Source organism: Phocoena phocoena, chromosome 3, assembly GCF_963924675.1.
Source record: "Phocoena phocoena chromosome 3, mPhoPho1.1, whole genome shotgun sequence".
In the NCBI taxonomy this organism is placed as follows: Eukaryota; Metazoa; Chordata; class Mammalia; order Artiodactyla; family Phocoenidae; genus Phocoena; species Phocoena phocoena.
Genome location: NC_089221.1, coordinates 137,744,446 through 137,769,683, shown reverse-complemented (window position 1 = coordinate 137,769,683; position 25,238 = coordinate 137,744,446). Strand labels below are relative to the sequence as shown.

At 41.6% G+C, this 25,238-nt stretch overlaps 1 protein-coding gene across 3 annotated transcripts in view; it reads left to right on the top strand.

Moving 5' to 3' along the window:
• The window catches only part of ATP10B (ATPase phospholipid transporting 10B (putative)), a 122,418-nt gene extending 98,408 nt beyond the window's left edge, over positions 1-24,010 (top strand). For all 3 annotated transcript variants that reach the window (XM_065873458.1, XM_065873456.1, XM_065873459.1), the window contains 5 exons: positions 4,954-5,154; positions 6,560-6,640; positions 7,961-8,065; positions 16,680-16,867; positions 23,551-24,010. In XM_065873458.1, coding sequence (XP_065729530.1) covers positions 4,954-5,154; positions 6,560-6,640; positions 7,961-8,065; positions 16,680-16,867; positions 23,551-24,010 — 1,035 coding nt within the window. The remainder of the gene's footprint in view (positions 1-4,953; positions 5,155-6,559; positions 6,641-7,960; positions 8,066-16,679; positions 16,868-23,550) is intronic.
• The last annotated feature ends 1,228 nt before the right edge of the window (positions 24,011-25,238 follow it).

Below are 25,238 nucleotides of genomic sequence, written 5' to 3'. Positions count from 1 at the left end.
ATCCATTCTTCTGTCAGTGAACATTTGGGTTGCTTCCATGTCTTGGCTATTGTAAATAGTGCTGCAGTGAACGCCAGGGTGCATATATCCTTTCAAATTATGGTTTTCTCCAGATATATGCCCAGGAGTGGGATTGCTGGATCACATGGTAGCTGTTTTTAGTTTTTTAAGAAACCTCCATAGTGGCTGTATCAATTTACATTCCCACCAACAGTGCAAGAGGGTTCCCTTTTCTCCACACCCTCTCCAGCATTTGTTGTTTGTAGGTATTTTGATGATGGCCATCCTGACCGGTGTGAGGTGATACCTCATTGTAGTTTTGATTTGCATTCCTCTTACAGTTAGTGATGTTGAGCATCTTTTCATGTGCTTTTTGGCCATCCATATGTCTTCTTTGGAGAAATGTCTATTTAGATCTGCCAATTTTTTGACTGGTTGGTTTGTTTGTTTTATATTGAGCTGCATGAGCTATTTGTATATTTTGGAGATTAATCTCCTGTAGGTCGCTTTGTTTGTAAATATTTCCTCCCAGTATGTAGGTTGCCTTTTCATTTTGTTTATGGTTTCCTTTAGGTCCCATTTGTTTATTTTTGCTTTTATTTCTATTGCCTTGGGAGACTGACCTAAGAAAATATTGGTATGATATATGTCAGAGAATGTTTGGCCTATGTTCTCTTCTAGGAGCTTTATGCTGTTGTGTCTTATATTTAAGTCTTTAAACCATTTTGAGTTTATTTTTGTGTATGGCGTTAAAGAATGTCCTAGTTTCATTTTTTTACATGTAGCTGTCCAGTTTTCCCAGCACCACTTATTGAAGAGACTGTCTTTTCTCCACGGTATGCTCTTGCCTCTTTTGTCATAGATTAACTGACCATAGGTGTGTGGGTTTATTTCTGGGCTTTCTAGCCTATTCCTTTGATCTATATTTCTATTTCTGTGCCAGTACCATAGTATTTTGGCAACTGTAGCTTTGTAGCATAGTCTGAAGTCAGAGAGCCTGATTCCTCCAGCTCTTTCTTTTTCAGATAGCTTTGGCTATATATGGGGTCTTCTGTGTTTCCATACAAATTATAAAATTTTGTGGTCTAGTTCTGTGAAAAATGCCATTGGTAATTTGATAGGGATTGCATTGAATCTGTAGATTGCCTTGGGTAGTACAGTCGTTTGACAATATAGATTCTTCCAATCCAAGAACATGGTATATCTCTCCATCTGTTGGTATCATCTTGAATTACTTTCATCAGCATCTTATAGTTTTCAGAGTACAGGTCTCTTTCCTCCTTGGGTAGGTTTATTCCTAGGTATTTTGTTCTTTAATGCGATGGTAAGTGGGATTGTTTCCTTAATTTCTTTCTGATCTCTTATTGTTAATGTACAGAAATACAAGTGATTTCTGTGCATTAATTTTGTAACCTGCAACTTCATCACTGATGAGCTCTAGTAGTTTTCCGGTAGCATCTTTAGGATTGTCTATATATAGTATCATGTCATCTGCAAACAGTCACAGTTTTGCATTTCTTTTCCAATTTGGATTCCTTTTATTCTTTTCCTTCTCTGATTGCCATGGCTAGGACTTCCAAGACTATGTTGAATAAAAGTGGCAAGACTGGACATCCTTGCCTTGTTGCTGACCTTAGAGGAAATGCTTTCAGCTTTTCACCAATGAGAATGTTGTTTGCTGTGGGTTTGTCATATATGGCCTTTATTAGGTTGAGGTAGGTGCCCTCTGTGCCCACTTTCTGGAGAGTTTTTATCATAAGTGGTGTTGAATTTTGTCAAAAGCTTTTTCTGCATCTATTGAGATAATCATATGGTTTTTATCCTTCAATTTGCCGATGTAGTGTATCACAATGATTTGTGGATATTGAAAAATCCTTGCATCCCTGGGATAAGCCCCACTTGATAAGGGTGCACACTCCTTTTAGTGTATCGTTGGATTTGGTTTGCTAGTGTTTTGTTGAGGATTTTTGCATCTACGTTCATCAATGATATTGGCCTGTAATTTTTTTCATGTGTGGTAACTTTGTCTGGTTTTGGTATCAGGGTGATGGTGGCCTCCTAGAATGAGTTTGGGAGTGTTCCTTCCTTGCAATGTTTTGAAATAGGTGTTAGCTCTTCTCTAAATGTTTGAAAGAATTCGATTGTGAAGCCATCTGGTCCTGGACTTTGGTTTGTTGGAAATTTTTAATCACAGTTTCGATTTCAGTACTTGTGATTGTTCTGTTCATATTTTCTATTTCTTCCTGGTTGGGTCTTGGAAGGTTATACCTTTCTGAGAATTTGTCCATTTCTTCTAGGTTATCCATTTTATTGGTGTATAGTGATCTCATACAATCCTTTGTATTTCTGTGGTGTCCATTGTAACTTCTCCTTTTCCATTTCTAATTTTATTGATACGAGCCCTCTCCCTTTTTTTCTTGATAAGTCTCACTAAAGGTTTATCAATTTTATCTTTCAAAGAGCCAGCTTTTAGTTTCTTTTCTATTGTTTTCTTCATCTCTATTTCATTTATTTCTGCTCTGATGTTTAAGATTTATTTCCTTCTACTAACTTTGGGTTTTGTTTGTCATTCTATAGTTGTTTTGGGTGTAAGGTTAGGTGTTCATTTGTGATGTTTCTTGTTTCCTGAGGTAAGATTGTATTTCTATAGACTTTCCTCTTAGAACTGCTTTTCCTGCGTCCCATAGGTTCTGGTTGATCATGTTTTCATTGTCTTTTGTCTCTAGGTATTGTTTTATTTCCTCTTTGATTTCTTCAGTGATCCATTAGTTGTTTAGCCAGAACATCTAGGTCTGGACTCCAGCTTTGTTACTTACTAGTCTGTAACCCCAGCCCCATGATTTGACCTCTCTGAGGCTCGGTTTTCTCAATTGTAAAATGAGGATAGTAGTGATATCCTCATAAGGCTGGTAGATGGACTGAGTGAGTCAGAAATAAGATGCGCTTTAGGAGTCTCGGTTGCTGTTGTGTTTGCTGCCGTTGCTATTCTTGGCCTCGTCTGTAGATGGCGTCACTTCCCGCCCTGGCGTCCTAAGGTTCTACAACCTCAAGTCGCAGTTCCAGCCCCAACTGGCAGAGGGACTTTGGTGTAGTCACTTACCCCATTTGAGCCACTCAAGCTGCCTGTGCGTACATGGAGATAAGAGTTATTGTCTTACCCAGCTAGCTGGGGAGGAAGAAGCAAGGCAAGGTGCTCAAAGGGCTTAAAAAAAAAAAAAAAACAAGCAGTCAAAGCCTCATGCAGTTGCTGAATCCTAGTATCAAGGAGACTTTAGCACTTTGGTTCTTCTTAAACCAATCCTGTCAAGTGCACAAGTGGGTGATGTTGATCTGGGGACTCAGTGTCTGCCCATAGTATATTTCAAACCTACCTACAGCACAGGAAACAGACGCAGCCCTCTCCTTCCCAAATCTCCTCCTCTGAGAAAGAACTTCACCAAAACTCATAGGAGAAAAGCCCTCACAGCATCACAGGACTGGAGTGGGAGCGGGATGACCTGAAGCCCCAGAGCGGCAATGGAGGGGAGCCCGGCCCTCAGACAGAGAGATGCAAGGTCCATCCAGGGTCTCTCAGAGCACCAGGGTCTCCTTCAGAGCCAGGAAACCTCCCATTAGTCACCTGGGCAGAAAAGCCAAAGGATGGAGTTCCTCAGCTGAAGAATCTTGGTTAGCATTGTTATTATATAATCCAAAAACGGGACTAAGAGTTCTTGCGGGTGGTTGAGGAGGAAGCTTTGAAAACTCAGTGGCTGGTTGTGCCATTTCCTGGCTGTGAACACGGGCAAGGAGTAACTGAGTATCTCAGAGCCTCAGATTCCTCGTCTGTAGATAATGTTAAATAATATTAACATTATTACCAAGTTATAATATTTAATAATACATAAGTATAGTAGTATGATATTAGCAATGACATTAATCTTGCTAGGTTGATGGGACAAATTATGTATACCGCACATCTACTAATGTGGTATATACTAATATAGTATGTCACACACCTGTCACAAACAGAAGCTCAAATAACAATCGTGGTGTTAATATGAATGTTAATATTACTAGTAGTATTACAGTACTGAACAGAGAGGCTCTTAAAAATAACACTGGCCCAGCAATCAGGGAATGAGAATTCTAGCTTGAACACAAACCCACTGAAAGCTTCCTTACAACATCCTTCACGCCTCTGTGCCCCAGCCACGTAGAGCTGAGAAGTTCTAGTTCTAATGCCAGGACCGGCTGCTTCTGTGACCTTGGTCAAGTCACCAAACCACATCACAATATGTTAGATAGTAATAGTGACCCAGCCCTTCTCAGGTGAGGAGGTCTTGGGTAGAAAGATCTTTCGAAAGCATAAAGCAACTTAGGCACAAGGTTTTCTTCTTCACCTTTGGAGCTGTGTGACCATGAGGCAAGTGTTGTGAGGTCAACCTCCTCACGAAGTCATCCTCCCGCCAGCCCTCCTGCCCGCGGTCAAGTCGTTCTAGCATCCCTTCCTCTTACCACGCTGCTAATCACAACGACTGCCTTTTGGTATCACGTGTCATGGTCTAGGTACTACTAATCGTATCCGAAAGATGGCAAGATGACGTTCAGAAAGGCTAAGCAACTCGACTGAGTTCACACCCAACTGGGGTGTGACTCAAGCTAGTACATGACCCAACTGGGGATTCAAAACCAGTCCTCTCCGCCTCCAAAACCCTATGCTCTTGACAACCTATACTTAACAAATCGGTGGAATTCCTTTCAGGTCCTAAAGAAGGTTAGTCGTAGTAGTAGAAGTGGTAATGGTAGAATCTAAGGGATGAAAATTACCTGCAGTCCTTATACAACCTTGCCTGTCACAAACAAGGAAACTGAAGCTCCAAGTCTGAGTAGGGACTTGTCAGAGCTCCTAAGCAGCATCTGGTGACCCGGCTGCCCCTGGGTCCTCACTCACAAGGCCGCACCCTCTGCCTGCAGGGCTACGTCAACCTGCTCTTCTGGTACCAGTTCTTCTGTGGTTTCTCTGGCTCCACCATGATCGATTACTGGCAGTTGATCTTCTTCAATCTCTTCTTCACCTCCTTGCCTCCTCTTGTCTTCGGAGTCCTCGATAAAGACGTCTCTATGGAAACACTCCTGGCGTTGCCTGAGCTGTACAAGAGTGGTCAGAACTCTGAGGTAAGGGGCTCGGGCAGGCGGGGAGGTGACCTCCAGCTCCTCCCTTGAGGTGTCAGAGGATGAGTGCTGGGCTGGCGGTCCTGTGTTCTGGTCACCACTCTGCCACTTACCTCCCACGTGACCCGGAAACACTGCTCCCTGCTTCTGGCCTATTTCTCATTTGCTGTTGAAGGTGATGGACCAGACCAGTGGGTATTTTTCTTTTCAGCTATTTCTTAATTCCATCACACGTTAATACGGGACTGCCCTAGTTAAAGGGGAGGAGGGCTTCCAGAAAGATCCCATCATCCTTATCTGGTCCTTGTCTGTAGGCTTTCAACAGAATGCCCAAGGCTTGGTTTGGGAACCCCTGGACTAAAACCACAGAACAGTCTCTTACAAGGCACAGAGGCCACACTGATGCCCTAAATGAGCTGGAGAAGTCACACAGCAGGCAGCCCGACTAGCACAGACACGGGTCAGGAGCTTGGATGCAGGAGGCAGAGAGGGGACCTGACTGCCTCGAAGGGGGAGCTCTGGGAAAAGGGATGTCGATATGCACAAGGGTACCTTTGCACCTGGGGAAAAGGAGGGCAAAGCCAGATGTGGTGCTTGAGAGCTGGTGATATTTTGGGGACAGCCAGTGAAGAACCAAGCCCCATCCTCAACCAGAGAGAGGTGGAGAGCAACACAGCAACCCCAGCACTTCCGGCAAGGGAGAGGTGGCGATGGCACACATACATCCTGGGCCCTTCTAACTGTCCCCTTCCCAGAGGCGAGCTGGCTGCATAATGTCTTCCTTGAGTAACTAACATTAAAAGAAGTTAATGTGGCAAAAACATACAATGTGAACAGTTTCACTTTTCCCAGGGAAGGCAAGAGGAGTGAAGCACAAAATGAGAAAGGTTGTCTCTGAAGCCACTGAGATCTTGGGAACCTGTGACCCTGGGCTGTGATTGAGGGTTCTCTTTCAGATGCTATTCAGAAACTTCAGAATCTCTAAACTTACCAAGTCTGTATCAGCACTAACAATGCGCTAATGAATGATAACCATTCATTATCATTTGGTAATAATTTGGTAATATATTTGGTAGCTGAGCCTTTACTAGCTACCAAAGCACAATTGCATTTAGACCTCTTGAAACCCAAGGAAATAGTTGGGGGTGTTTTTCTCTACTTTCTAAGGAAGAAGAAACAATGCTCAAAGACGTTTAGTGACTTTCGCTAAGGTCACACAGTGCTGGAACTGGACCTGAGGTCTGTCACCCCCAGGCCCATGCTCTTAATCGTTCCATTCTATTGCCTCTAAGATAAGAAGCATTATAAGTGCCGTGTTGTCTAGTCCAGCCGTGCACAAGAAAGTTGCTTACAAAGAACAGAGGCTTGCTTTGATGGTGGTTACTGTCGATGTGTTATTTCCTGCCAGTGCTATAACCTGCTGACTTTCTGGATTTCCATGGCGGATGCGTTCTACCAGAGCCTCGTCTGTTTCTTTATCCCCTACCTGGTAAGTTGTATGGTCCCATTCTGACCGTACAAATAGCAGGGTAGAACTGGTCCTGTTTATATGAAATCCCAGACTAATAGTTTCCTAATATTCAGAGCAGGGGCTCCAAAGAGGAGGCCTGCAGACTCCACCCTACCCTGGTATTCAAAAAGTCAGAATATTTTACCAAAACGTCTTCATTTCTGCCAGCTTCTGAAACACTGAAAGCTATTATTACACTGGGTCATTTTTCCCTCGTGGCGAGAATCCAGAGTTGACTCACTGCCCTGCTTAGATGGGGGGCATGTGCTCCAGTTTGCCATAGTCCCCACCATGCCCTTTTGTGTCATGCCTGGCCCTCTTCACTCATTTACCGCTGCTTACTTGAGCACTGAAGGTATCTGAATTTGCAACCCTTGGTTTGTATTTAGATTTGACCTTCCAAGGTCAAGGCAGGAAGTTCTGATAATAAGGGATACTACATTCTATGAAATAAAAACAAGAATGCAGATAGTAAGGGATTCCAGCCCCATCTCAGTTTGGTTCCCCAGTTTAAAGAGTGAGAATTTATATAGCATAGGATATCTGTATTCATCCTAGACAGGGAACTCAGGTGTGGGGTAATTGCTCCCAGGAAGCCAGTGGGGTCTAGTCTCTGGCTCGTGTTCATTTGCGAATAGCAACACGATGAGTGTTGAGGTGGGCGTTTTGTGCTTTCTTTGAATTTCCTGGTTTACAATACCCTCCCTGGTCAGGCCTCTGCTTGCCTTTCCTGCTTCACCTTTTGCCCTTACAGTTGCTCAACGGACCTACCATCTAGGACGATTTGGACTCTTCACCCTCAGTTGTGGCCTTTGCCTTTCCTCTCTCTTTTCAAGAGACTAACTCCTCTTATTATAGTCTCAGCTGATTCCTCTTCTCTACTCCCAGCGTTCCTTGTACTTGCTGCCATTATAGCATTTATACCCTAAAATTGTACCACATTTGCCCTGCCTAGTCGATCTCTAAACTCCTTGAAAGTGGACACAGCAGTGTCTTTAGCAGTTGGCATTGTGCCTGGTAGGTACTCAGTAAATTCTTCCTTGACTCCTTCTGCAGTGTTCTGGAATACTCATCACGGCTTCCTTTGCAAATGCTTTTTCAAGAGTTGAGTCCTGTCAACTCACTCCTCCTCTCGTCTGTCCCTTGGGTCAGCTCCACGTGATGGCAGCTGGATGCCTTCTCCCCAGCCTGCCCCTCCCTTGACACCTGCCTTCACTGATGTTTTACAATCATTCGTCAAAGCCCAGGCCTTCAGTCCATGGGCACATCTGCCAGTGCCTGTTTGTTCCTCCTCTGCAGACCTACAAGGATTCTGACATCGACGTCTTTACCTTTGGGACACCCATCAACACCGTTTCCCTCGCCACAATCCTCCTGCACCAGGCAATGGAAATGAAGACCTGGGTAAGTGCCCCAGAGCCCTTATGGCCTAAGAATTGTGTTCCTGTTCATCAACCGCCTTCAGATTTCTGAGCTGCTTTACTCCATATAATACTCCATATAATTGATCCACTGGATAAATACATACTGAACCCCTGCCTGTGTTCCACTTGTACAGGGATAAAGAGGTAGAGAAGATAAAATTGCTGGCCTCAACTTTGTAACCATCTAGCCAGGATGAAAAAACTAATTCATAAAGAACAATGAGAAAATTTGTTGCCAAAATGCAAATTTTTGATTAAAAAATTCAGGGGTGTTTGAGAGAAAGGAAAACATTAGACTGATCATACTTGAGGCTGTGTTAGGGAGATATGCTCCCCATTTAACTTGGGGGTAAAAGATTAGAAGACCGTCTCCATGTAAGCATATCTCAAGCACGTCCAAATATCACATTTTAGTATCTTTCTCATTAAATTCGACTAGTCAATGATAATTATAAAAACAAAGAGCTTAAAATTATATGCCAGGTACATATCTACACGTTTTAATGTATTATCTTACTTAACCTCCCAGAGCCCTTTGTGTTAGATGGTATTTGGAGCGTTTTATTGAGATATAATTGACATACAGTGCTGTATAAGTTTAATGACTTGACATACATATATAGTTGACACTTGAACAGTTTGGGGTTTAGGGGCGCCAACCCTCCACGCAGGGAAAAATCCACACACTAACTTTACCGTTGGCCCTCCGTACCTGCAGTTCCACATCCATGGCTTTAATCGTGTAGTACTATAGTATGTATTTAGTGAAAAAAATCTGTGTATAAGTGGACCCGTGCAGTTCAAACCTGTGTTGTTCAAGAGTCAACTGTATTGCAAAGTGATGAGTGTTAACTAAACTTACTGTGGAAATCCTTTTGCAATATACGCATGTGTTAGGTGTTTTTTTTTTTAATTCCCATTTTATAGCTATAGAAATGAATATAAAGAGGTTAAGAAACTTTCCCCAAGTAGTTCAAGACAGAAGCAAGTTTGAACCCTGGCCAGCTGACTCTTGACCGTTTAACCTCTGTGCTAATAGTGTGAGAAGGTAAGACTGACTGGTGCAGGGAGACCCCCTTGACAGAAAGATCTGCCTTTGGCCAAGCTGAGATGGCTCTTTCTGAAAGCATTTGTATTAACCATTTCGAAGACTTCCCCAAGTAGGCTCAGTGTGTTCCCAGCATTCTGCAATGGGACTTTCTCCCCACGCCCTACTATCACAAGTTAGGCCAGGCCCTGACATTGGGCAGTGGCTGATAAGAGCCACCCAAGGGAGCTTCCAGATCACGCAGTTCCCATCTGGAAAACCCCTTTGCTCCGATTCATGCCAATGACGGACAGACCAAAATGATGAAAACGAAAAGGCCTAGCCAAGCTTAAGTACACAGGATAAATTTCCTTCAGAACCACCAGAAAAACCACTTAGAAGCCGTGAGGAAGACAGACAAGAGTCATAACTTTAATACTGGGAACTGAGCCAAACTAAGGAAACATTTAGAACTCTTGAAAAATACAAAAATTTTATCATTGAAATTAGACTGGACACTGGCTAAAAGTAAACTACCAAATTGGAAGGTAGTATTGGGTACCCATCCAGAATGCCACACAAATATGAAAATGTAATCAAGAGGAATGGTGGCTAGAATAAATGGTTCCAGCAGCTACATAATAGGAGTCAGAGTCACAGAAGAACAAGCAAAGAATAGTAGAGAAGCAGTATCTGCAGAGATCATCACTGAGAATGACGATTAATCAAAATAAACCTGGGTATATTGCCTGGTATATCATAGTAAAACTGTACAGTGTGAAAGACAGACTATGCACCAATTACTTGAAATTTAACAGCAGTTAAAAAAGTAGAAACCGAAAAAACAATGGAGTAATTATCTTCCAAGACCTGAGGCAAAATAACAGTTTTACTACCACTTACTTAAGACTGTGATAAATGACATTTTCAGATAAACTCTGCAAGGTCCACCACCCACAGACCCTCACTAAAGGAAGAAAGAAACATGCAAGAACATAAAAGCTAAAACTACATAAGAATCCTCCTGCCAATGCAGGGGACACAGGTTCGAGCCCTGGTCCGGGAAAATCCCACATGCCGCAGAGCAACTAAGCCCATGTGCCACAACTACTGAAGCCCACACACCTGGAGCCCATGCTGCACAAGAGAAGCCACTGCAGTGAGAAGCCCACCCACAGCAACAAAGACCCAACGCAGCCAAATAAAAATAAATAAAGACTTGGCTTTTTAAAATTAATTTATTTATTTTTGGCTGTGTTGAGGCTTCTGCTGTGTGCGGGCTTTCTCTAGTTGTGGCGAGCAGGGGCCACTCCTCACCATGGTGCACGGGCTTCAGTAGTTGTGGCACTTGGGCTCAACAGCCAAGGCTCACAGGCTTAGTTGCTCTGTGGCATGTGGTATCCTCCCAGACCAGGGCTCGAACCCGTGTCCCCTGCATTGGCAGGCAGATTCCCAACCACTGCGTCACCAGGGAAGTCCCAAGACTTGACCTTTTAAAAATAATAATAATAAAAACAATTCCTTTAGGGCTTCCCTGGTGGCGCAGTGGTTGAGAGTCCGCCCGCCTGCCGATGCAGGGGATACAGGTTCATGCCCCGGTCCGGGAAGATCCCACATGCCGCAGAGCAACTAAGCCCGTGAGCCGTGGCCGCTGAGCCTGCGCGTCCGGAGCCTGTGCTCTGCAATGGTAGAGGCCACAGCAGTGAGAGGCCCACGTACCTCAAAAAATAATAATAATTCCTTTAAATGTAAAATTTACCAAAGCATAGTCAAAATCATTCAGCAAACATGAATAAACCAATCACTATTACAGAAATTGACTCAGTAACCCTGTGCCTAAAGACACCAAGCCCAAGGATGATAAAGGTCAGTTTGACCAAACTTATAAGTGACAGATAATTCCTCTCTCATACCCATTGTTTCATGGATTCAAAAAAATAGAAAATATAGGCAATTCAATGCTCATGGCTAGAATAATTCTGATATGAAAATGAGCATGGACTGTTCAAGAAAACAAAATTACAGACCAATCTGTTCAATGAACATAAATGTAAAAAATTCTAAATAAAATATTGCCACACTAACTCAGTAGCAGGTTAAACATAATAATAAAGCCCAACCAAGGACCTTTCATATTCTGTTGGTAAACTATAAACTGATACCACCATTCTAGAGAGCAACTTGAAAATAGCTAGAGGAGTTTAAGGACTCACTATATGCTATGACACAATTCCACTTCCAAATATGCACCCTGGGCCATCCTTTTGCACACGTATATACATAGACATGTACAAGAATGTTTGTTTCTTCATTGTTCTTAATAGCAAAAAAAAATCGGAAACAGCTTAAATGTTCATTAACAGGAAAATAAATAAATAGTGGCATATTCATACACTAGAACAGTTAAAATGAATAAACTAGAATGGCATTTATCAACAAAAATCAAGGTCCAAAGCATAATTCAGAGGGATACCTATACATGATAAAATTAAAAAGCATCCATTAACATGGATACATAAACATGTATATATAAAATACACAGAAGAATGATGAACACTGAGTTTATTTTCAAGACTAACGAGAAGGCATTTGCAAGGGATACTTGGGTGCTTGAATTGTATGTGTAAGGCTTAATCTTTTAATAAAATCTTAACGGGAGAAAAACGAAAGTTTAATAAATACTTCCTGTACACATGGGAGAGGCCAGGAAACTGAGTAACTTTCTGAAATGGCCCTGGCCACCACCTTAAATACCATCTCTAGCTAAAGACAAAAGAAGTTTTGAGGCTAGGGGAGGCCAGATATTGGTGTTGATAAAGAGTTCCTAGAAATATAGAATTGCCCTTTTCTTCCAGGTACAGAGAGGGAGACACCCTTACAAATGGAGATTTCCCTTATAACTGTAAATGTCTCTTAAAAAAAGATAACTTCTTTTCAGTTTCCAGAGCTCCTCCTCTGTCTGCTGTTAAAAATAACCAGCTCAAGATAATCCTTATGCCAGAGACTTATCTGGGGATGGATATATTCTGCTCCCCTTTATATGGCATAAGATTAAAATTGATAAAGCTGGATGTCAAGTATATGAGATTTGTTGACTATGCACTTGAAATATTTCACAATAATTTAATTACTTTTTTTTAAACACCAGCACAAGATATTTCCCAAGAGGATCTCTGCTCTCCATGACCCTCTTAACCATGAGGTATCTTATTAACCTTTCAAAATTGCCCTGTAAATAATCAGGCCTCAATGTGTAACATAATGACTGGTTGTTCGGCCCTCTTTCTCAGAGCACTGCATTCATCTGCTTTAAAAGACAGAACCTGTTCCTTTCACTCACCATTCAGCACTATTAATCCACCTAATGCATCTCTAGACCAGGTATCCTGGTAGTTACTGGTGATTTCTGTTGCTCTTGGGAAAGGAGTTAGTTAGCTACTAGGATCATTACGAAAAAAAGTGTTTCCCTTTTTAAAGTGCTTGAAGCAGAGGGAGAATGTCTTTCTTCCCTGGGTAGAAATCTAACATGAATTTTAATAGCTGTGTCAGCTTTCACAGTCCCCACCAAAGTGACTTAAAAAGTTAGCTAACTGCTTTCTTTTTCAGGGACAGGGGCTAGGATATTCAAACCACCCCTTCCACTGAAAACAAATTAATGTGTGTGTGTATGTATGTATTTATTTAATATATGTATACATATATAAACATATATATGTATACACACATTATATATATATACACACACACACACACACACACACAAGTACATACGTATACATATGCTAAAGGTATGAAAAAGATGACAGGATAAAGACCAAAGCCTCTGGGAAAGTGGTGGGAAAGTGGGTTTGTAGAGAAGCAAGCTGAGCCAAAGCCTCTGTTTTCTTCAAAGCGTTTGCAACCCTGCCCAAAATGAACTTTTTGGCAGACTTCATTGAGCATAAAGTTCAGAAATTAAAAGCCAGGCTGCTAAAGTGGGAGTCTAATAAGAGATCACATTAAATTAGGACCCCAAAGGCTCTACCTTCAGAGTAAAGGTATACCCAAAAGTGGACCTACCTGCACTCACCTCCCCAGCAGGGACTGTAGGGATTGTTCCCACTGTGCTGAAGAGAGCAGGGAGAATCAGTAAAAAGGACTTATCCTGGGAAATGGACCATGGGCTGGCCTCACACAGATTTGCAGCCCAGATTCTTTGTACCACCTGGGTGAGCCAAATTTTGACTTATGAATTCAGTTTAAAGTAACTGACAGTGCCCAAGGATGTTACAAAATACACATACACCCTCTCCAGGGAAAGTTTTCCTAAGCTTCAAAGTATCCCCACTAATTTTCCAAGGCCAAGAAGCATCACATATTCAAAAATAAGGAAGCTCATTATCATACTAAGTGAAGTAAGCCAGACAGAGAAAGACAAATATATGATATCACTTATATCATAATTTTTTTAAAGATACAAATGAACTTATTTACAAAACAGAAATAGACCCACAGACATAGAAAACAAACTTATGGTTGCCAAAGTGGAAAGGGGTGGGGGAGGGGGAGGGATAAAGTGGGGATTAACATACACACACAACTATATACAAAATAGATAACCAACAAGGACCTATAGGCAACTATACTCAATTTTGTAATAACCTGTAAGGGAAAAGAATCTGAAAAAGAATATATATATATATATATATATAACTGAATCACTGCAACTATACTTCAATTAAAATATATATAATAATAAACAGTAGACTTTAAGAAGATTTTTGCACTATATAACAACAGATTGCAGTAAGAAGTTTCAATAACTCTCAAATGAGTAAGAAAAATAAAATTTTCAAAAACACACAGAAAAATAAATAATGGGGCTTCCCTGGTTGTGCAGTGGTTGGGAGTCTGCCTGCTGGCTTCTCTGGTGGTGCAGTGGTTGGGAGTCTGCCTGCTGATGCAGGGGACACAGGTTCGTGCCCTGGTCCGGGAAGATCCCACATGCCACGGAGCGGCTGGGCCCGTGAGCCATGGCCACTGAGCCTGTGCGTCCGAAGCCTGTGCTCCACAATGGGAGAGGCCACAACAGTGAGAGGCCCGCATACCACAAAAATAAATAAATAAATAATGAAGCTCAAAATGAAACAAGAACTCAATGAGGACCACAAGCACAAACATCAGTAACAAATATTTCAGGTATTGGAATTATCAGATATAAATCATAGAAAAGGTTTGTTTGCTATGTTTAAAGAAGATTAAGCTTTAAAATATCTGCAAGAATTCTAGAAGATGTGAAAAAAAGACCAAATAAAACTCTTAGGAATTAAAAAATACAATAACTGTAATTTAAGTTTCAATGGCTGGATTAACAGCAGATTAGGCACAGCTGAGGGGAGAATTAGTGAACTGGTCAAATTATCCAGAATATAAAACAAAAGTAAAATAATGAAAATTATGGAACAGATATTGAGATATATAGAAGATATGGTGGTATCTTAAAAGATCTAACATACATTTGATTAGAGTCTCAGAAGGAAAGGAGGAGAAAATGAGACAGAGGCAATATTTGAAAAGATAGTGACTTGAGAATTTTGCAAAAGTAATGAAAGACATCAATCCACGAATTCAAGAAGATCAGCAAAACCCAAGCAAGATCAATTTTTTAAAAATCCACCCTTATAAGAAAACTATAGAACACTGAAGACGAAATAAAAATCATAAAAGCAGCCACGTTATAAGAGATTTCCTTCTAAGGAATAACAAATAAAGAGTTGCTCACTTCTCAACAGCAACAACAGAAGCCAGAAGATAGTAAAATGCTATCTTAAATACTAAAAGAAAATAACTTCCCAACAAGATCAAAAATAGTTTTTAAGAATGAGAATAAAATAATGGATCAGAGAATGCATCACCAGCAGACTTTCATGAAAGGATATTCTAAAGGATGTACAGCCATCCCTCAGTATCCACAGGGGATTTGTTCCAGGACCCAATGCAAATACCAAAATCTGTGGATGCTAAAGTCCGATAATCAGTTCTCCGTATCTGTGGATTCAACCAACCACAGATCAGGTAATACTGTAGTACAATTTGTTGAGAAAAATCCACATGTAAGTGGACCCGCACAGTTCAAACCCATGTTGTTCAAAGGTCAACTGTATTTAAAGTATAAGGAAAGACACCCCAATGTTCATGGCACCACTGTTTACAATAGCCAAGACACGGAAGCACCCTAAATGTCCATCGACAGAGGAATGGATAATGAAGATGTGGTATGTATATACAATGGAATATTACTCGGCCATTAAAAAGAATGAAATAATGCCATTTGCAACAACATGGATGGACCTGTAGATTATCATACTAAGTGAAGTAAGTCAGAGAAAGATGAATATCAATCATATGATATCACTTCTATGCAGAATCTTTAAAAATGACACAAATGAACTTATTTACAAAACAGAAACACTCACAGACTTAGAGAACAAACTTAGGGTTACCAGGGGGAAAGGAGGGTGAGAGGGATAGATTGGGATTGACATGTACACACTACTATATTTAAAATAGATAACCAACAAGGACCTACTGTATATAGCACAGGGAACTCTGCTCAATATTCTGTAGTAACCTAAATGGAAAAGAATTTGAAAAAGAAGAGATACTTGTATATATATAACTGAATCACTAACACAACATTGTTAACCAACTACACTCTAATATAAAATTTTTTTTAAAAGTATAAGGAAAGAAAGCTCAGATGGAAAGTCCAAAATGCAAGAGGGAATGAAGGCATAAAAAGTGTCAAGCATGTAAGTAATCTTAATGAATACTGACCATATTAAACTGTAATAATGACTTATGTGATTTAAAAAGATAATAGAATTTAAATACACAGTAGCAATGAGATACGAGTCAGGAGGGAGGTAAACAATGTGTTCTAAAGTTAATGTATTCAGGAGGAGGGAAACAGAAACTTTATACCACAGTAAGTTAAAACTGCTTATTAGCATTTATTGAGTAATCACTAAGGAATGGAAATGAAATATATAACTTTCAAAGAAGTAGACAGGGAAATGAAAGTATATGGAATCGTCAGTAAGTTTTAAAGAGGACAAGAATTGGAAAGAAATCAGCATAAAACAGGCAGGGCAAAATGAGATCAGACTACAGAAGACTGCACTGCTTTGGAAATGAATAACTAACAGCCACATGTGGAAAAAATGAATTCATCACACAAACATAATACTGAGGAAAAAAGACAAAAGTCACATCAAATATGATTAATTTTTAAAAACAGACTATTAGGAGAGAAACATAGGTAGTAAAACTAAAGAATATCATGAAAATTATCACCAAAGTCAAGGTGATTTAGGGGTTTCCGGGGTATGTGTGTTCATAATTCTGGGTGGTAGCAATATAGGTGTTTACTTTATCATAAGCCATTAAATGGCACACTTTTTAAAATTGTTTATAGGTATGTGGCATTTCCAAAAAAAGAAGTTTAAAACAAGTTAAAGTAGCGTGACTGCATTCCCCCCTAATCTAAGCTATCCCTTCAACAGTGTTTACTTCTTTCCTTCCACAGACCATCATCCACGGGCTTGTTCTCGCAGGCAGCTTCCTGATGTACTTTGTGGTATCCCTACTGTACAACGCCACCTGCGTCACCTGCAACAGTCCCATCAACCCCTACTGGGTGATGGAAGGCCAGCTCTCGGACCCCACTTTCTACCTCGTCTGCCTCCTCACACCGGTCGTGGCTCTTCTCCCAAGGTTTGAACAGGGGGTGCTATTTTCTTCCTAGAATTACCACTCTCCCCTCAATCAGCCATTTTCATAGCCCAAGAGTCAGGAGTTTGACTCCAGCTGGGATGCTTGAGGCTATTGTTTCAAAGATAGGGAGCTAGGACAGAAAGAATAATGAACTTGGAGGCAAATAGCACGGACTCTGGTCCCAGCTCAGCCACAGAGCAGCAAAGTCACCAAATCTGGCACAACCTCTGTTATAACATCTGTAAAATGAGAGTACTAATTCCTACCCTCCCGCCATACAAACTTTGTTGTGTAAAAAGAATCATTTTGAAGAGCTCTATAGTCCTTTATTCCTTAGCCCAGGAGTCTCACTCTCAAATGCCTACAGGGACAGGTAAGCAACAGCAGCAAACCAGGTGAAGTACAGACAGACATTAGGAGAAGGAACTTCTAAGCTTCAGCCTATCACTGCCACAAGGAAAGATCAAGACCAGCATTTCAGAGCTTTAGATTTTTCCCAGAAATTCAAATTTTGCATGAAATAGCCAACTTTTTAATACTACTCAAATTTGTTAAAACACACACCCTGTATTTGCCAAATAAATCACTCATGCAGAGGGACTATTTCTAACATTTCCAGCCTAAATCCTCTACATTCGCCTTTTCCCAAAAAACAGCAACAGCAACAACAACGCCTGGCATGTCCTTAGAATTTACTCTTGACACATGCTTTCCTATCTAGCTCCTCCATTTTTGCAAAAAATGCCTTTTGCAAAATCACCTAGAAATTAGGCAAAGCAGTGGTTGTAGTCCTACTTGCTCATGGAACAGCTTAAGTCCTATGAGGGACCAGAATGTGTCCTCCAGCCCACCACAAGTCACAGTGGGAGCTGAGTTCTCCCCACTCGGAGGCCAGTGTTCTGTTCTCCATCCCACACTCTCTAGTCAGAGCGTTCGGTGGTGTCTCCTTATCATTATATAACCCACAGCTAGCAGAGTTCTTGTCATGTAGGCTGCCCTCAGAGATAAATGAGAAAAAGATGCTAAAGAAACAGATGACTAAAACAGAACTCTTGCTCTCAAGAAGTCTACAGCGCAGTGGACAATTCAGACAGAAGTTTAATCGTAACACAGGTGAAAGTAACTAGTATTAAAACAGGGCCCTGGGACTGAAGAATGGGAAGCAATTAAACACAAGCCTCAGAGGACATTATTTCCCACCCACCCCCTTTCTCAGCCCAACCCCTTGGGAGACAGAGCCTGGGAGAGACCATGAAGGTCCTGCCCTCATTGGAAAAGGGCATCTAATATGTGGGTTAAATATTTTTGTCCACACTTTTGGGGTTAAACATGGTTATGATCACCTCCGACCAAGGACTGACCTCCTCTGTTCTGTGTCTTATCTGGGGTATGGAAAGAACAAGTCATCAGCCGAGGATTCTTGTCCTACCCTTGGTTAGAAGACACATTTGGAGCCAGAGGCTACCAGCTTGATGAGGGTTGTTGAAAAGTATGAACGTTCTTGGAAAAGACAAACACTCAACATTACAGCTTGTTAAACAAATGAGGGACAACTTAGGGAAAAGTAGGCAAGTATTTTCCTGCCAGTTACCATAGTGCGCAAGTTAAATCTCTGCTTATTCTATATGATCATCGTAAACTTGAATTACTGTTTAATTCTGTTGCCTAAGAAAGGCAAAGAGATTTCCTCTGACAGAGAAAGGATTATTTTAATAGCTCCAAGGACTGTTGACTTGTAACCTTAGGACAATTAATTTTTGTTACAGAAATCTACATGATAGAATGTTTGCTATAGAAAACTCTATTTGTTCACTTAAAGATGTAAGCTGTACTTATAATAAGATTGATTTCACTCACCAAGCTTGTGATAATGAGCCACTAACCGTGACCTCTCTTAATCTCGGTCTAATTACTTCAACCAGTATAAAGGAACTATATGGATTCTCTTAAACTAAGAGAAAGTAAGTTTCTTTTGTTTTATCTCTTAAATAACTAACACACAAACTTTAAAACACAATGCAGCATCGTAATTCGCTACAATAGAGCCCCTTGGACACTCTTTCTTTAGCTTCAGTAACACAGAACTCTCTTGGTTTTTCTCCTACTTCTTCTTTGTTTCTTTTGCTGGTTCATGTCTTTGTATTGTCAAGCCTTTGTCCTAGGTTCTTTTGTCTTCTCACTTTAATTCTTTCCATAAACATAGCAACCACTATTGTGAAGTTAAATATCATTTTTCACAAATGAATCTCTAATATAAACTCCCAGCACAGATCCTTCTCCGAAATCCCAGATACATCTTTCTAAGCTACCTATACCTCACCAGCACTGGGCCTGCTACATCTGAGGAAAGTGGGAGACATCTGTAATTTAATTCGCTATCTACTTTCTGTCACCACCACCATCCCAGAAACCTGGCTCTCTTCCCGAGTTCCTTTCATCCACTGTGACCACTTAGGATCAAGGCAGGCCCCTGAGACTTATCCTTGATACCACCCACCACATGCCCCTCTCTCGCCCATCACCAAGACCCAACAATTTTATCTGCTAACCTATTTCTCAGTAGGTAGTTCCATCTGCTATTTCCATTTCTACAGCCACCACCATGGATAGGTTATAAGACTTTCATTCCGAATTACTTCAATAGTCTCCTACCGGGTTTTACTCTAATCCATTATCATTGGGTCAAAGTGTAATCGTGTCATGTTCATAACTTCCCAAGGCCTTTACAATAATGCACCAAACCCAAAACATTCCCCATGGTCCTTGCCTGCTCTGACCCTGCCAACCCCTCTGTGTCCTAGTCCCTCACTCTTGCCCTCACTCTCCACACTGCAGCCATTGAGCCCAGGATTTGCTTCTCACCCCCTCTTTGCCTGGCTTCCTCCTATGCCTCCCTCAGTCCTCACCTTTAATGTTTCCTCCTCAAGGAAGGTTTCTTGCACCAGATCCCGTGTTTGACACTCTCACTGCTCCTGCGGCTTCTAACTAACTCTGTTCCTGTGCTTCCTGACAGCAAGATTCCTGTCAGTCTGGTTCCCAGCTTAATAATCCCTTGAGGCTTGGCCCATTGTAGGAACTTGCCAGGTATTTGTTCACTAAATGGACAGAGAGGGAAATTGGTAGCTCGGGGGAATGTTTAAACTGAGAAAATTCCAGTTTCCCGCAAGAAGTTGAGTCTTTCCTGAAACACATATGTAATGGCCACCTGCACTGCCGCCCTGGGTGAGATGAAAAAGAATGGGGAGAAGTTTCTGATTCCGTAGGACCTACTGTGGTCTTCAGAAACCCCTGCTCACTTTAGATCATCCTGAATCTTTTTTTTTTTTTTACATCTTTATTGGGGTATAATTGCTTTACAATGGTGTGTTAGTTTCTGCTTTATAACAAAGTGAATCAGCTATACATATACATATGTTCCCATATGTCTTCCCTCTTGCGTCTCCCTCCCTCCCACTCTCCCCATCCCACCCCTCCAGGCTGTCCCAAAACCCCGAGCTAATATCCCTGTGCCATGCGGCTGCTTCCCACTAGCTATCTACCTTACTACGTTTGTTAGTGTGTATATGTCCATGACTCTCTCTCGCCCTGTCAAAGCTCACCCTTCCCCCTCCCCATATCCTCAAGTCCGTTCTCCAGTAGGTCTGCGTCTTTATTCCTGTCTTACCCCTAGGTTCTTCATGACATTTTTTTTTCTTAAATTCCATATATATGTGTTAGCATACGGTATTTGTCTTTTTCTTTCTGACTTACTTCACTCTGTATGACAGACTCTAGGTCTATCCATCTCATTACAAATAGCTCAATTTCGTTTCTTTTTAAGGCTGAGTAATACTCCATTGTATATACGTGCCACATCTTCTTTATCCATTCATCCGATGATGGACACTTAGGTTGTTTCCATCTCCGGGCTATTGTAAATAGAGCTGCAATGAACATTTTGGTACATGACTCTTTTTGAATTTTGGTTTTCTCAGGGTATATGCCCAGTAGTGGGATTGCTGGGTCATATGGTAATTCTATTTGTAGTTTTTTAAGGAACCTCCATACTGTTCTCCATAGTGGCTGAACCAATTCACATTCCCACCAGCAGTGCAAGAGTGTTCCCTTTTCTCCACACCCTCTCCAGCATTTATTGTTTCTAGATTTTTTGATGATGGCCATTCTGACTGGTGTGAGATGATATCTCATTGTAGTTTTGATTTGCATTTCTCTAATGATTTCTCTAATGATTAATGATGTTGAGCATTCTTTCATGTGTTTGGCATTCTGAATATCTTCTTTGGAGAAATGTCTATTTAGGTCTTCTGCCCATTTTTGGATTGGGTTGTTTGCTTTTTTGTTATTGAGCTGCATGAGCTGCTTGTAAATTTTGGAGATTAATCCTTTGTCAGTTGCTTCATTTGCAAATATTTTCTCCCATTCTGAGGGTTGTCTTTTGGTCTTGTTTATGGTTTCCTTTGCTGTGCACAAGCTCTGAAGTTTCATTAGGTCCCATTTGTTTATTTTTGTTTTTATTTCCATTACTTTAGGAGGTGGGTCAGAAAGGATCTTGCTGTGATTTATGTCATAGAGTGTTCTGCCTATGTTTTCCTCTAAGAGTTTGATAGTTTCTGGCCTTACATTTAGGTCTTTAATCCATTTTGAGCTTATTTTTGTCATCCTGAATCTTTTAGACATAATAGAAGGATGGGAGCCTCTCTGCTTATAAGGCTTTAGAAATAAAAAAAACATTTAAGGATTATTTTTGGAAAAGACCTTAGATGTCCTCTGGACCAACTGGATGACGTTTTAGATAAACTGACACCCAGAGAGGGGGTATGAACTGCCCAGCATCACAAGATGGTATATGCTTCTCCACAGATGACATAGTTTTAGTTACCTTCTTACCTAAACTTGGAACAGGAAAATATTCTAGGCACATATAGAGACCCCCGATTCCAGAGTCCACTACAGGCTACAGGAAGCTTGGCAGGGGAAAGGAACCTTGAGTTAACCATCAAGGAGATCTATCAACTTCTCGGGAGACCTTAGGAAACCCATCTCATCACTTGGGACCTCAGTATCTTCATCTGGAAAATAGTGATAATACACTGATGCTGTGAAGCTAGCATAGCCTGTGGATTCAAGACAAGGACGTATTGGGAAACTACTTTAAAAGTATTAAGTTCCACAAAGAGTTGACATTCCAAAGCAAGAAAATTTGCCTAAATTAGAGGAGCTCAGAAATAGAATGGACTGCCTTATGCATGGTAGACGAGAGAAAAGCCTCAGAATCCATAGCACTTGGTCTTTACCACAGCTTGACCACCGTGTGGCTCTGGACAAATCATTCAGTCTCTCGGTGCCTCAGTCTCCATGTCTGTACATAGCGGGAAACAAAAGTACCAACCACGTGGGATTTGGGGGAGAATAATATGAATTAATAATATGTAAAGCAGTTAGAATAGTCCTGGTACCTAACAAGTGTTAGCTGTTATATTTTGTTGTTGAACTCCCCAGTACCAGAGGCGTACAAGCATAGATTTGATCCATCAGTCAAGAGAGTGGCAAAGATGACCTTTCCCGGATAAATGCTGGAGAGGGTGTGGCGAAAAGGGAACCCTCTTGCACTGTTGGTGGGAATGTAAATTGATACAGCCACTATGGAGAACAGTACGGAGGTTCCTTCAAAAACTAAAAATAGAACTACCATACGACCCAGCAATCTCACTATTGGGCATATACCCTGAGAAAACCATAATTCCAAAAGAGTCATGTACCACAATGTTCATTGCAGCTCTATTTACAATAGCCAGGACATGGAAGCAACCTAAGTGTCCATCGACAGATGAATGGATAAAGAAAATGTGGCACATATATATAATGGAATATCACTCAGCCATAAAAAGAAACGAAATTGAGTTATTTGTAGTGAGGTGGATGGACCTAGAGACTGCCATACAGAGTGAAGTAAGTCAGAAAGAGAAAAACAAATACCATATGCTAACACATACATATGGAATCTAAAAAAAAAAAGGTTCTCAAGAACCTAGGGGCAGGACAGGAATAAAGATGCAGATGTAGAGAATGAACTTAAGGACACGGGGAGGGAGAAGGGTAAGCTAGGACGAAGTGAGAGGGTGGCATGGACTTATATACACTACCAAATGTAAAATAGCTAGTGGGAAGCAGCCTCATAGCACAGTGAGATCAGCTCGGTGCTTTGTGTCCACCTAGAGGGGTGGGATAGGGAGGGTGGGAGGGAGACGCAAGAGGGAGGAGATATGAGGATATATGTATATGTATAGCTGATTCACTTTGTCATAGAGCAGAAATTAACACACCATTGTAAGGCAAATATACTCCAATAAAGATGTTAAAAATAAGTAAATGAAATTTTTTTTTAAAAAAATTTTTAAGTGCCATCATTACAAACTAAGAGGTGGTACAAGCATTTATGAGAAGGAAGTTCAATCAAAAAAGGCTTCCCCAAGGAAGTACCCCATGATTCATGCAGTCATTAAAGGCCAATACATGGTAACCTTTTCTTTAAAATAACTAACATTAAATTAACATTGTTTGAAAAAAAAAAAAAAAAAGATGATCTTTCCCTGGGCAGGGAGTTGGATTCTAAGGACCCTTTCAATGCTGAAATTCAGAAGTCAGAAGTCAGAAAATATCTTTATTCTATTATTTCCCACCAGGTACTTTCTCCTGGCTCTACAAGGGACATATGGGAAGTCTCTGATCTTAAAAGCTCAGAAAATTGACAAACTCCCCATGGACAAAAGAGAGCTGGAAATCCAGAGTTGGAGAAGCCGACAGAGGCCTGCCACTGTCCCTGGAGAGGCCCAGCCCACCCACCGTCCAGGGCCACCTGCCCCAGAACCGAGCTTCAGAGCCAGCACCCCAAAGAGCTCGAGCCCTGTGGAGTTCAAGTACAAAGAGGACTGGGTGCTGCCCGGAGAGAGATCCAGTGGAGACCACATAAGGGATGACCCATGCTCACGGGACTCCCGGGCTAAACTCTCATCTGGGGAGCACCTTCTCCTGGAGCCTAGTAGGATGATGGCGTCCGGAGCCTACTCAAGTGGACAGACTAACTCGAACCGGCCCTTCAGCCAGGGCAGCCATCGCCGATCCCAGAGTTCAGTGACCATATGAGGGGCCTGCAGAGATCTGCACAAACTCAGAGGAGGCTGCCTAATCACTGGCTTAATTAACCACGACTCTTCCTCTTCATGAGGGGAAGAATGTGCCCGTCTTATCCTCTTCTCCCCACCAGGCTTGACTTCCTTAGAGGAAGTGCTGGCCCCAAGGGGTCTGACAAAAAAGGACTGGAAACCAGTCGACCTCTAGTTTTCTCCTGCTGCCAGGCAGCACTTCTTGCAAAAGGTTTTTTATAAGGAAGCTATATTTCTATTGCATTGAGCGTTTTTCATTTTTTAACCCAGAGACATTCTTTGACCCTCTAGTTAAGTACAGCCTACAACCCAATGCAAGGGCCATCAGTTTCCCAGATGCCAAGAAGTGTGTAGCGAGCCAGCCAATATCTCAAGATCTGGAAGTTTCTGGGCTTGTCAAACCATCACCTCACCCCTCGGTGTCAAGAGTTCAAGTTTCAGAAGAGTCTCATACACACAAGTGCCTCATCTCAAGCGTATTGCAGGGATGGTCATGTCGGGGTTAACGTCCCTTCCAGAGTTGGGTCTACTCTAAACCAAAGAAAATCACATCTAAAGATTAAAATCAGATTTGTGTGGGGGGGTTTTTTTTGTTTTGTTTTGTTTTGCGATACGTGGGCCTCTCACTGTTGTGGCCTCTCCCGTTGCGGAGCACAGGCTCCGGACGCGCAGGCTCAGTGGCCATGGCTCACGGGCCCAGCCGCTCCGCGGCATGTGGGATCCTGCCGGACCCGGGCACGAACCCGTATCTCCTGAATCGGCAGGCGGACTCTCAACCACTGCGCCACCAGGGAAGCCCTAAAACCAAATTTGAACTCAGAGCCACAGACACTTCTGAGGGTCATAAGGCCGCAGCTAGTTGGAGAGGCAGAAAGAACATAAGCATGTGAAAGCGAATGGACGTAAGCACGTGAAGCAGGAACTCCACGCTTCAGCTAATAGGCTACAGGTCCCACAGTCTGGGGAATCTACCAAGAGGGCATGGGCAGCACTCTTCTTTCTTTCAAAGATATTTACTTTATTTATTTTTAAATAAAAGTACAAATATGCCCCACTTTTCAAAAGTTTGCCTTAAGCCATTTCACTTTTACCAAAGATCTACATTGGTACCTGTTGTTGCTAACCGAAAGAAATCCAAAGAGTTGCATTTCTTTCTGCTTTTACCCCCCCAAAAAAGGTGGAAAGTGAAAATAGCATTCAGCATTTAT